This window comes from Camelus bactrianus, chromosome 10 (genome assembly GCF_048773025.1).
Source record: "Camelus bactrianus isolate YW-2024 breed Bactrian camel chromosome 10, ASM4877302v1, whole genome shotgun sequence".
NCBI classification, from domain to species: domain Eukaryota; kingdom Metazoa; phylum Chordata; class Mammalia; order Artiodactyla; family Camelidae; genus Camelus; species Camelus bactrianus.
Window position 1 is genome coordinate 334,874 of NC_133548.1, and position 12,119 is coordinate 346,992.

Genomic DNA, 12,119 nt, shown 5'->3' on the forward strand with positions numbered 1-12,119 from the left:
ACCGTCCCCACCCCAGGTGCCCCGATGTCTCTTGGCTTCTCAGCCTCTGGCTTCCGTGAGCTGACCTCGCTTTGGGGGTGTGTGACGGGGGTCTCAGTGTGCCCCACCCAGAGGCCCGCCTGCTGCTGTCCCTGCGTCAGCTTTGCTCTGGGCAGACCCACTGCAGGGACACCAGGTGTCCTGTCCGCCCAGCTAGCTCCGCCCGAGGTTCAAGTCACTGGGTTTGTGGTCACTCTGGGTCACAGCCTGCCTCCCTCCCTCCCTATGGGGTGGAGACCCCCGCTGGTTTCTGGCACGAAATGCACACAGGCCCACCTTGTGCGTCTCCTGCCCAGACCCGAGGGCAGCTGCTTCCTTCCAGTGGGGGTGTTTAGAAGCCGGGGTCCTGGGCAACTCGAAGGGCTTTTGCAGCAACAGAAGTTATTGCCCAAGGACCAGACCCTTTGAAAGCTGCCCAGTGTCTGCTCGACTGTGCTGGTCAGGGCAGGTCACCCCTTTGCTACCCACCTGTGGCACGGTGAGGCCAGCTAGACGGAGGAGGACCCTACCCTCCCATCCACGGGGCTCTGGCCTCCACCAGGAACGCGTTCCGAAGCTGGCCATTTACAGGTGCAGCCGGGAGCCGGGAGCCGGGAGCAGCTCCCAGCCGGGTTTCAGGCCCACATGCCAGGCGCCCAGGTGAGCTGCTGACGACCAGAGGCTGCTGTCCCTCTGAGGGCAGGGGGACGTTCTGGTGCCCCTCAGTGTGGGCAGGACACCGTCCTCGCAGACCCTGAGGACGTGAACGCCTGTGGGGGGAGGTGGCCTCCAGGACCGCAGGGAGCAGGACCCTGCCAGCACCCAGGTAGCTCGGGCACATCCACGGCCAGGCCTGGCCCAGAACTCACTTAAGGCTGCTCAGTTTGTGGTTACCGGGCAGCAAGAGCCTCGCGAAAACGTTGCTCCCTCGACACCAGCACCTCGCAGGAACCACAAGGACGGACAAGGACCCCTCTTGCCACAAAAGTGTTTAATGATTATAAAGTGCCTAAAATTCTCTCGCAGAGATAAGTTGATTTGAGCGTTTCTCTCAGTTAAAGCTGGGACACCCCGAGAGGGGAGGCGGGCCGTGCACGGCGGCGCCTCAGGAGATGACCCTCAGGCTGGGCTTGCTCCTCTCCAGGGCCCTCAGGCGGTCCTCCACCTCTTCCGTCCAGTAGATGTCGTAGAGGCTGTGAAAGGAGAGGCAGGGTGGGCCGTGCCCGCCCGCGTACCCGCGTGCCCGCCCGCCCCCGCCGCCCACTTACACCAGCTGCTCCAGGGCACAGCCGGGCTGCTCCAGGCTGCCCAGCAGCTGCAGGACGCCAGGGTCGCCCATGCAGTTGTTGCTCAGGTCCAGCTCGCGCAGGCTCTGGTTAGCCAGCAGGAGCGCCGCGAGCCCGCCACAGCCGCTGTTAGACACGTCGCAGTCCCCTAGCCTGGGTGGAGAGCAGGGCAGAGGTTGGGGCAGAGGGCACCAGTGACCGGCCTAGTGACCTGGGCCATGCTCGTGGCCCCGGCGTCACAGCTCTCCCCCCACCTCAGCCTGGAGGCGCAGAGCTCCCCTCTGCGGGCACAGCGGCCACAGGCTGGACTCAGCACCCCAACTCCTTGCTTCCTCACCCCCGAGCCCGGCTGCGTGGGGCGGAGGCTCTACAGAGGCCAAGGGGATGGCTGGGGACAGGAGGCACGAGGGCCAAAGGAAGGTTAGAGGTGCCGGCTCCCGCGGGGGGGGCGGCAGCGCGAGGCCCAGGGGCCCCCAGCGCCACAAGACCACCATGCCGAGGGGCCGTGCCGGGTTCGCTGGGGCAGACCCAGGTGTCAGGGACCACAGCTCCTCTCCCCGCCTGACTTCAGAGTGTCCCCAAGACCCTGGAAGCAGGACAGCGTCCCCTGGCAGGATGCAGGAGGGTCCCGCCTGGGGCTCAGCTGCAGGGCCGGCTGTCTAGGGCTCTTCGGCCCCACCTTCGCCTGCTGCCCGGGATGACCACCGTCCCAGGGGAGCCACCAGTGGAAGACAGGCAAGGACACAGAACAGAGGAAAAACAGTGACGGCAGAAGTGAGAGGCTGAGCAGCTGGGCTGGAAGACAGAACAGGGAGCCTGGAGGCCGGCCCGCCAGGCCAGCAGTGGACCCTGGAGCACGACACGCTCCGTCAGTGCAGCCAGCACCCAGCACGCACGGTGCCGGGAGCACGAGCCGGCTCAGGCCAGGCAGCACGGAGCAGGGCCCCGCCGACGAGGGCCTGGCAGGCAGGCGAGCACAGGCCGGGGCGGAAGCTGCTCTGGGTGGGGGCCGAGAAGAGGACACCCAGAAGGCTGCGTGGGGACAGGGCTCCCACACGGGAGGGGGCCCTGCCGCCCCGCGCAGGCACACTCGCGCTCCGCCCGCTGGCTCACCAGAGCGCGCGCAGCACGCAGCCGGGCTGGCGCAGGCCCCGGCAGAGCTCCTGGACGCCCGCGTCACCCAGCTTGTTGCTGCTCAGCTGCAGCTCCAGGAGACGCTTGTTCCGGGCCAGCACGGTGCCGAAGTGGGGGCAGCAGGCGGCCGTGAGGCTGCAGGACTTCACCCTGCGGGAGGCAGACAGGGACTGAGGTCGCTGCAGACCTGAGCCCGAGGGGCGCCCCTCCCAGGGCCCCCTCCCGCTCCTCCTGGCTTCTGGGCAGCTCAACCTCAGCACCTCGTCCCTGCCCTCCCTCCGAGGAAGCTCCGGCCCCCAGGCCACAAGCCTCCTCGCGGGGCGCACGCTCACCACAGCATCTCCAGCTGGCAGCTGGGCTGCAGCAGGCTCTCACACAGCAGTTGGGCGCCCTCGTCACCCAGGTGGTTGCCCGCCAGACTGAGCTCCTTCAGGGTCTCCTTGGCCCTGAGGACGCGGCACAGGTCTCTGCAGCCGCTGGTGGTGACCTCACATTCCCAGAGCCTGCGGGGGAGGGGGAGGGGAAGTGCTTGGGCTGTCACTGCAGGGCCAGCGGGGCGATGCCGGCCCCGTGTCAGCACAGCGGCACTCTCGGACGTCCCCCGCCGCGCCCGGCCGCTCTGCAGGCCCTGCCCGCCCAGCCCGGGGGCCGACTCACCACAGGGTCCTGAGCTGGGAGCCGGGGCTCAGCAGCCCGGGACACAGGTCCGTGACGCCCGCGTCACTCAGCGCGTTGCTGCCTAAGTCCAGCTCTCTCAGCGAGGCCTGGGCAGCCAGGATGCCACACAGGTCCTTACAGTTGGCCGCCGTGAGGCCACAGTTCTCCAGCCTGGGGACACAAGAGGTGCCGGGAGCGGGGGAGCCCCGCCCGCAACCCCCCACCCCGGCCCAGACCTTACTTGAGCGTCTCCAGCTGGCAGGCAGAGTCCGCCAGGCCCCGGCACAGCGTCCGGATGCCCGCCTCGCCGATGTCATTGTTGCTCAGCACCAGCTCCTTCAGCTTCTGCGTGGCCCTGAGCACGGCAGCCAGGGGCTCGCAGCTGGCGGCAGTCAGGTTGCAGTACTCCAGCCTGGGGACAGGTGGCCGGCCAGCCCCTCACTCGCAGGAATGCGTCCGGGCCGGCAGGCCGAGGGCCTCCCTTCCCACCCGGGACAGTGGGCGGCGGAGACCCAGGAGAGAGAACACCTGTCCTGAGCCGGGCCTTTCTGGCCCAGCTTCCTTCCTCGGCCGCTGACCCCACCCGTGTGCTCACGGCCACTCCTGCTTGAGCGCGGGGTCATAGGCCAGCTGCCAGCTCCTCCGGCCTCAGCTGGGAGTTAGGGAGCAGGAGGTCTGCAGGTCCCCGAGATCCCCCTCAAAGCTCCCTGAAGCTGATGAGCTGGGGAGGGGGCTTCCCAGGGGACAGGTGGGTGCAGGGCTGGGGGTGGGCCTAGGGGGAGCGGGCACACACTCACTGCAGCTTCTCCAGTTGGCACTTGGGGTCCAGGAGCCCCTCGCAGAGCAGCTGCAGGCCGGCATCCCCCAGCGGGTTGTTGCTGAGGTGCAGCTCCTGCAGGGTGGGCAGGGAGCGCAGCAGGCCGGGCAGGGCCCCGCAGCCGGCCTCCGTCAGGGAGCAGTTCTGGAGGCTGGAGTACGTGGCCGTCAGCGGGGCCCCACGCGATACAAGCCACCCCCGTCTCTAGGAGCCTGGGCAAGGCGCGTGTGTGGGCGCCCACAGGGCGGCCGGGCCGGGCTCAGGTGTGCCTCAGGGCCCAGGGCCCAGGGCCCAGGGATGACAGGCAGGGCTGCGGTGTGAGTGGAGCCTCCCCAGACCGCCGAGCAGGCTCAGACCCTGCAGCCTCACCTGAGCTTCTGGATCTTGCAGGTGGGGCTCTGCAGCCCCTGGAGCACCAAGTGCACGCCGCCATCACCCAGCTCATTGGTGCCGAGGCTGAGCTCGGTCAGGGAGGAGTTGACCCGGAGGGCGGAACTGATGTCCTTGCACCGCACCTCCGTGAGGCCACAGTCGTCCAGCCTGTGGACGGACACCTGGTCATTTCACACAGCAGGCTGTGACCCGACAGTGGGCCAAGAACTGGGCAAGGTGGGTGACAACCAACACAGCTTAAAACGAAACAGGAAAAGCATATGATCATCTTGGAAAACTTCAGACACCGGCACGTGTACGGATGCGGATCTCCACATCTTACCGAGGGGCCCGTCAGCAGGTGTCCACCTCCAGGAGAGAAATCAAACCTGGACAAGGCAGCAGCTCCGAGCACGTGTGGGAGAGGACGCGGCACCTCAGAGGGCAGTGCCCACCTGAAGGGCCTCAGCAGGCCCAGCGGGGAACGTACCAGAGCACAACCCAGGACCCGTCCGTCCCCGTGAGTGAAAACCCGAGTGAACACAGGTGGGAGGAAAGCCAGCCCTTACTCACGGAATGACGGCTGGTAGTCGTGGAAGGAACGGGGACATTAAAATCCCAGTTAGGCAAAGGCCGGGTAATAGCCATTCTGGCAAGAGCCACCAACGGGTGTGGAGCTCAGTGGACGACCGTTTTAGCACAAAAGGGTGAGAGCAGAGTCTCAGGTGTCTCACCCAGGGTGTTTGCCGATAACAGGAAAACCAGTGACTGCAGTGGAGAACCGGCAGGCACCACCCATCAGGTGGTCATGGTGACCACGGGGGGTCACCGTTCGGTGCCACTGTGACCATAAACCCCAGATATGACATGCCAGGCAGGACACAACATCACTTCTGTGTTATCGTCCCCAGAATGTGTGACTCAGCTCTGAGAAGACGTCGAGGGTCAGGTGGCCAAGGTCAAGGGCGGACGGAGGGGCCAGGGAGACGTGAGGATGAGTGCCCCAAGGGCTCCCGTGCGCCCCGGGAACAGGAGAGGACACAGGTGGGAGAGCCGGTGATGAGAGGCGAGGCGCCCTGTTGGGCTCTTTGCTGTGACCCGGCCCCAGGCGACAGGGCGCCTGACGTCAGGGGGAGGGGGCGCAGGGCACAGGGAAACCCGCACCGTCTTCACAACTCTTCCATAACCTAAAATGCTTTCAAGGAAGTTCAAAAGGAAAACGACAAGCAGGCAGGCATCCATCTCTCACCGGTGAACGCTCAGGACCCCTAGGTCTGTGCTGTTTCCCAGCCTGCGGCCCCGCAGGGGACAGGGCACAGGCAGTGCCCCCGGGAGGGGAGCCGACAGACGCGATCGCACCCCCGGAGCAAGAGGGCGAGCTGCAGACCCTGGTCTGGGCCGCTCTGCCCACCGGGCTTGGGCCGGCAATGGGTTTGCATTCAAGTGGTTGGAGAAAGGCAGGGTAAGATACAGCCCAAGTGGTAGAGCGTACGCTTAGCATTCACGAGGTCCTGGGTTCAGTCCCTGTATCCTCCTCTAAAAATAAATAAGTAAACCTAATTACCCCCCTCAAAAACAACAAAAAATAGTTGGAGGAAAAATTTAAAAAGTAAATTTTATGCCACACAAGAACCACACAGAAGTCACAGCACGCTTCCGTAAGTGAAGTGACGTGGGGGCTGCTACCTGACCACCTCGTACTGCTGGATCAGCGGCAGGAGCTCCGTCCACCGGCTGTCGCTCAGCTCCTCACACTGGATGTCCAGGTTCATGGCGGGAGGTGAAGTCTCTCCTAGACAAGATGCAGAGGGAGAAATTCTCTCAAGGTTCGAGAGGCCAGAGACCCAGCAGATGGGGGGGGGGGGGCGGGACAGCGAGGGGAGTCCAAACAGGACCCCAAGCGGCCAAGCTTTGTGGAGGAGCCAGTCTCTCCCTCGCCTGCTTCCTTCCCCTTCCTCAGCTCCTTGATCCTTTATCCACCTCGGCCTCCAGCAGAAAAGCCGGGGTGGGTGGAGGGAAGCTTCGCCCACTGGGCTCCCTGCTCCCCCAGCCCCTGGCACTGGCCACCCGCAGCCCTGCCTCTGACTTGCCTGGGCTGGCTGCAGGCCTGGCCACAGCGTGGAGACCCCAGTCAAGGGAGCACAGGGGCCACATCTGTCAAGTGCTATGGAACTCTCCCTGCCTGTTCACTGGAAATGGGGGGCTGTGCCGGCCAGGCAGACCATCCACAAAGCCGCAGTCCCCCCAGCACTTGAGTACCTGGGGCCTCACTGCCCTGAGGCAGCTGGGTGGGTGGCACAGGTGCCTGTGGTCAGGTGACAGTTCCCGAGGGCTACCAGCTGCAGGTGCCCTGGACAGGACAGAGCAGGTGGGGTGGGGGCCCCAGGTCCAGTGGCCTGCACTCTGGGCGGTGCATTCCCCGGGGTGCCCGATTCCATGATCCCCTTCTGGGAGCTGGGACTCTGGACAGGGCATGTCCTCTGCCCCACCTTGGGTCAGTGAGCGACCAGCCCAGACAGGCCAGCTCACCAAGCAGGCTGAGAAAAGCAGGAGGCCTTTGCCCAGCAGGTATGGGATGGGAGATCACACAGACCCTGAAACCTCACCTGGGACAAGCACAGAGCCTGAATAAAAGAGGAACCGGAGCCCCAGGCCGGGGCTCACTGTGGCCCGGAAGGTGGGGGCCAGCAGGAGAGGGAGCCATGGGCTGCCATGGGTGGAGACTGGGGGTGGGGGTGACAGAACGCTCAGTGAAGAGTCACACCTGGGAACAGTGTCATTCCAGGTCTCTGGAAACAGGATGACTCAGGCCCACGAGGGTTCTCGGTTCCCCGAAACCCCAGCTTTCTGAGAACAACGCTCCTCTCATGTTTGTGCCCGTGCCTGGCTCGGCCCTGGCCTTGCTGAAGGGGGGCTCCCCCTCCCACCCCGAGGCTGGTTCGGAGCCCACAGTGGGGAGAAGAGCCAGCCCAGGCCAAGGCTCTAGTTGCATTCCTGCTGAGCAGAGGCCCCCCCCCCCCCCGTGCCAACCTGTCAACCGGCAGGCAAGACTCACGACTGCACGTCCCAGCACGTGGGCCTGCTAAGAAACTGGGGCGAGGGCATCGGTAACTGGCCACCTGACGCAACCCTCACAGGGACAAACCCAGCGCATGTGAGCAAAGCCAGACCTGCCCCACCCAGCCCAAAGTGTGCTCACCCAAACCCTGACTCAGAATCCTCCATCCAGGCCTGAGAGGCGTCAGGAACAGGGAGCTCACAGCTGGTGATTCTGACCCCTCCCGAGGGGAGGGGGGAAGGAGGTGGCACGGAGGGACCCCTGAGGGGCGCCAGTCCCAACTCTGCTGCCTCTCCCTGAATCCCGTGTGACGCTAGGGGACTCAGTTCTAGGCTGGGAACTGATACACAGCAGCTGGCCCGACCTCCCAGCTTGGCTGGACCCCACGGCATCCCTTTGGTTGGCCCTTGGGACCAGGAGGCCGCCTCTTCACCTCCAGGGGTCACTGATCCCTTTCAGAATCCGTGAAAAAGAGTCACATCCCCCCAGAGATGCCGTGTACAACCGTCCTCACCACCCTCAGCTAGGGCACCTGGTCGGGATGGGAGCAAGCACACGTCGGGCCCACGCGCTCACTGGGAACCGGGACCAGCAGCTGGGCTGCTCCCCAGGCCCCATGGCATGGGTCCAGCATCTCCACAACGGCCCGTAAGTAACGCGGGGTAACCGGCCGCCCGCGCGAGGCCGCGCCGCACGACCGGAGCCGCGTCTGTTCCGCCTTCGGTCTGGCCTGGGCCTTCCCCGGGGCGGCGGGGAGCGCGGGCGCGCCGGGGGCAGCCCGGGGCCGGAGCCGCCCTCCGCGCCCTCCGCGCCGGCCCGAGGCTCCGCGTGTGTCCGGCGACCCGGGGTCAACGCGGGGTTGGGCCGGGGCCGCTCGCGGGGGAAGCGGGCCGCTCAGACGCGGCGCCGAGAGGACTCCCGGCGCCCCCGGCCCCCACGCCCTTCCTGGGCCCCGGGGCCGTCCGCCAGGCGGTCAGGGGCCGGGGAGCCCCCGAAACGCCGCAGGGTCACCCGAGTTCGCGCGCCTGGCCAGTGAAGTGAGGCCGCCGCGCCCCGCTTCCCGGCCCGCGCCCGCTGCCGCTCCGCCCGGGACCCCGGACCTCACCTCGCGTCGCCACCGCAGACCCGAGGGCCGAGCCGCTGCTTCCGCCGGGGCCGCGGGGCGAGGCGGGTCCAGGGGCGGGGGCGGGACTCGGGGGCGGGGCTTAGGCGGCGGAGCCCGGCGCGGCCCGGAGGCCCAGGTCTGGTAGCCCTCGCCCACCCGACCCCCACGGCGGGACACCAGCCCCAGGGACCGGCCTGCCCTTCATCCCTCCTCGGCCTGGCGCAGCGCCTTTTTCTGAGCCGTGCGCCGAACCAAAGCTCCCAGGTAAGCCTTCGCCGCTTTCCGCTTGGCCCAGGGGTAACATTCCAAGTCCCTGTTTGATTTACCACTGTGTCGCCCAGAACAGATGGCAGGCGAGCTCGCGGGGAGGGGGCACCAACCGGAGGTGGGGCTGCCGGCGCTGGGAGGCCCGGCCGCCCCCACGAAGACTCGCCGGGTCTTCCCTTCCTCTGCCTCCTCCCGCCAACAGGCCAGTCAGGGAGTTTCCCAGAGCACAGAAATAAAAATACCTGAGACACGCCAGACAGGAGAGGGTGGAAGTGACCATCGGTTATCTGCAGTGGCTGTGATGAACTGGACGAGCCAGTAAGCAGGTAGGTAGGGCAGGGAGTCCCTGGAGAAAGAGAACCTGGGGTGGCTTTCTGGACACGAGAGGCCATTTTTGGCCTAAGCAATTTTGTGGTCTAAGCCTGGCCACAGTGCTTGCCCTTGAACTGGTCTCAGTATAACGATCTTAAGTGAACACAGGACTACGGAAACAGTGCCTGGCAACCCAAGTAACAACAGCAAAGATACCAGCTGTAAAGATTCCCAGTGCTGGAGGGGGAGGGTACAGCTCCGTGTAGAGTGCGTGCTAAGCACGCACGAGGTCCTGGGTTCAGTCACCAGTACACCTCCATTACAAGAACTGAATCAACCGAATTACCACCCGCAAAACAAACAAAAACAACAAATAAATAAAAATGGTTAAGATGGTAAATTAAAAAAAAGAAGAAGAAGAAAGACTCCCAGTTCTGTTTCAGCGGCAAAGACCAGCCTGAAGCCTCAACCAGCAAGCCTCCTGGGCCCTAAGGGACGATGGCGCTGACCTCGTCCGACCCTCCTGACTCCGATCGAATAAAGCTGGGGCTCTGTGGGAAGACACTGCTTTGGGAAAGAACCCCCGTGTTCTCCTTACTTGCTGCAAGTAATAATAAATCCTTCCTTCTCCCGATCTTTGGCTCAGTTGTGTACTTGGGCTCGACACCCACCAAGAGGCCAACCCAGCTTTTCAGGTAGCAAGCATGGAGTTCCGCTTCTGGAGCACAGTTTGGCTTATGTAGAACTGACACACCCCTCCATTTCTGTGTATCAATCAAAAGACATATTCATGCCTGAGCTTAGGATACACGCTCAAAATGCCTTTTTTGCAGCAACTGTGTAACCGTCCAAACCTCCAGACGCTCTAAATGTCTATCAGTAGGGAAGTGGTTAAATCATCTGTAACATAGCTGTTTCGTGCCCCTTCTGGCTAAACCATAACCAATCCTGAGGCCGGACTGGCCCTCGTGGTTCTTACTATGATTGCAAGACACCCTTCAGCAAAGACCATTAGGAAACTTGGAAAAAATGTTTATTACTCACACTTGTAGGAATGCACAGGGCACACCTGGGGCTGCAAAGCGAGGTGGGAATGGGGTGAGGGCAGGCGCCCAGCGCTCTGCTTTTACTGGGGTTGAGGATGGGGGCCTAAGGTTTCACGGGCTCACTACTGGTAAGTTAGAAACAAAAGAGCAAGAATTTAAAGCTGGAGGAGAAGAAAGAGCATGTGGCCCAAATGGTCAGCTACTGAAACCAACCAATCTCTAACGGTACCAAAGGAGGATCAGGGAACTGACTGGTTGCCTGGGAGTCCAGTCACGGGGGGAATAAAGGAAGGGCTACTCAACCTGGGGAGACTATTTGGCGGGGCCAGTCCTTGGCTCGAGGAGCTGGCAAGGAGACCAGGGCTACCAACGTGGGGCCACGGGATCCCGAGAGCCCAGGGGCCTCCCAGAGGTGAGCCCCTTAAGCACAGACAACCACCCCACCCCACGCCACGAGCTCCTGCAGAGCAAGCGCAAGTCGACAAGTCGTCAAGGGAAGACAGTGAGCAGCTCTCTCCCACCTTGACGCAGGAGGATGAGAGTGGTGCTGGGCTGCTGGCAGAGGCTACTGCAGCCTGGACTTGGCGAGGATGGAGGAAGGCAGAAGGGAGGTGGGCAGAGAGGGGACTCTGGGTGCGCTGGAACCCAAACCGACTTTAACGTGGCTTGCATAAAATGAGCAGAATGTGCTTTCTGCAGAAAAATCCTAAGACATAAAAAGTGAAAGGCCCTAGAATGCCCATCTTCCAGAGACAAAGGCTGTGTCTTGTATGTGCTCCTATTCCTCCTGTACACACAATACACTCGTTTTAAAATAAAAATGAGATATTGGGAATGGTATCTGGAACAATGGCCCCCCAGCTCCATCGCGTGTCAATCCCCAAAGGTGTCAGTAGTCACCTTACGTGGCAAAGGGGTCTTTGCAGATATGACCACGTTAGGGATCCTGAGATGGGGAGAACGCCCCGGATCACTCGGATAGGCCCCATGTAGTCACGAGGGTCCTTATAAGAGAGAGAGGCAAAGGGGGAAGTCAGAGAGGAAGCGCCACAGGGCACGCAGAGGTTGGAGGGGTTGCCCTCCGGAGGTGGGGGAAGGCAACGTCTAGAGGCCCAGACAGATTCTCGCCCGGAGCCGGCCGGAGCGGAACGAGCCGGCCCTGTGGAGAGCGTGGCTTCAACCCCCTGAGGCCCATTTTGGACTTCCCGCCTCCAGAAGTGTAAAATAATACGTCCGTGGTAATTCCCTGCAGCAGCAGGAGGAAACATGCGTTACGGAGCTCTGTATCTCAGTTAAGACCAGCTACGCGTACAACGTACGCACGAATACAGCGTATACGTGTCACGTCAACGGGCGCGGGCACAAGCTAACTTCTGGCCACACTGTGAGCCACTCTCCAAATGTCTTCACTCAGCCCACCTCTACGGGCGGACATGTAGGCTGTTTTCACCTTTTCCGGCTTTACAGCATGTTCTCCTACGTGGTTACCTTCCTCGTACGCCATCCTCTGGGGGGCCCGCCTGGTTCTAAGGTCCCGGCCCAAGGCCAGCCTGCAAGGCGGCAGATGCCACTAACTTGGCCGGCACCGCGCGCCCGCGCAGCTGCGTGGGCGCCGGGGCTGGTGGCAGCCCAACGGCGCAAGGGCTGGGACGCGGACCCCCTCCGGACCTTCCAGCCCCCTCCCCCCGCCGGGGCAACCCTGACCCCGCGGCCCCGCGAGGTTCTGTCCCGCTTGCGTTCCGCTCCCGCCCACAGGAGCTGCCCACCCAGCTCCCCAGGGTCTCGGACGACCTAACGGGGCGGAGCTGCCGGCGGGCAGATAGCCCGGCCCAAGGCCCAACACCCTGCGGCGCCACGCGGGCAGACCTGTCTGCCGGGGCCGCCTGCCCTTCCCGGGAGTCGGCTCCTCAGAGCGGCGGAAGGTCGACCGTTACTCAATTCGAGGAGGAAAGTCTGGCGGACGGTCCGGGACCGCGCAGGCGCAGACGCGGCGCCCCGCCGGACTCCCAGCGAGCCCGGGCCGGGACGGCGGGCGCGCGTGCGCGGG

At 63.9% G+C, this 12,119-nt stretch overlaps 1 protein-coding gene and 1 long non-coding RNA gene across 4 annotated transcripts; one reads left to right on the top strand and one right to left on the bottom strand.

The window, feature by feature from the left end:
• Positions 1-994: 994 nt before the first annotated feature.
• Positions 995-12,101, bottom strand: RNH1 (ribonuclease/angiogenin inhibitor 1). 3 transcript variants are annotated; one of them, XM_074371303.1, is made up of 12 exons: positions 11,939-12,101; positions 10,973-11,076; positions 8,957-9,060; positions 5,971-6,076; positions 4,282-4,452; positions 3,893-4,063; positions 3,337-3,507; positions 3,096-3,266; positions 2,771-2,941; positions 2,418-2,588; positions 1,287-1,457; positions 995-1,211 (listed from the first exon to the last, which is right to left on the bottom strand). In XM_074371303.1, exons 2-12 carry the CDS (start codon positions 11,059-11,061, stop codon positions 1,124-1,126), a joined length of 1,584 nt encoding a protein of 527 aa, XP_074227404.1. In that variant the 5' UTR covers positions 11,062-11,076; positions 11,939-12,101; the 3' UTR covers positions 995-1,123. The 3 variants fall into 3 exon arrangements, with proteins under 3 accessions (XP_074227404.1, XP_074227403.1, XP_074227402.1); XM_074371302.1 differs by lacking the exons at positions 8,957-9,060; positions 10,973-11,076 and having other exon boundaries at positions 11,939-12,099; XM_074371301.1 differs by lacking the exons at positions 8,957-9,060; positions 10,973-11,076; positions 11,939-12,101 and adding an exon at positions 8,448-8,581.
• Positions 8,573-9,660, top strand: LOC123612414 (uncharacterized). Its single transcript, XR_006719639.2, has 3 exons — positions 8,573-8,711; positions 8,917-9,040; positions 9,470-9,660. It is a non-coding gene; the product is annotated as an uncharacterized LOC123612414 (long non-coding RNA).
• Positions 12,102-12,119: the final 18 nt, after the last annotated feature.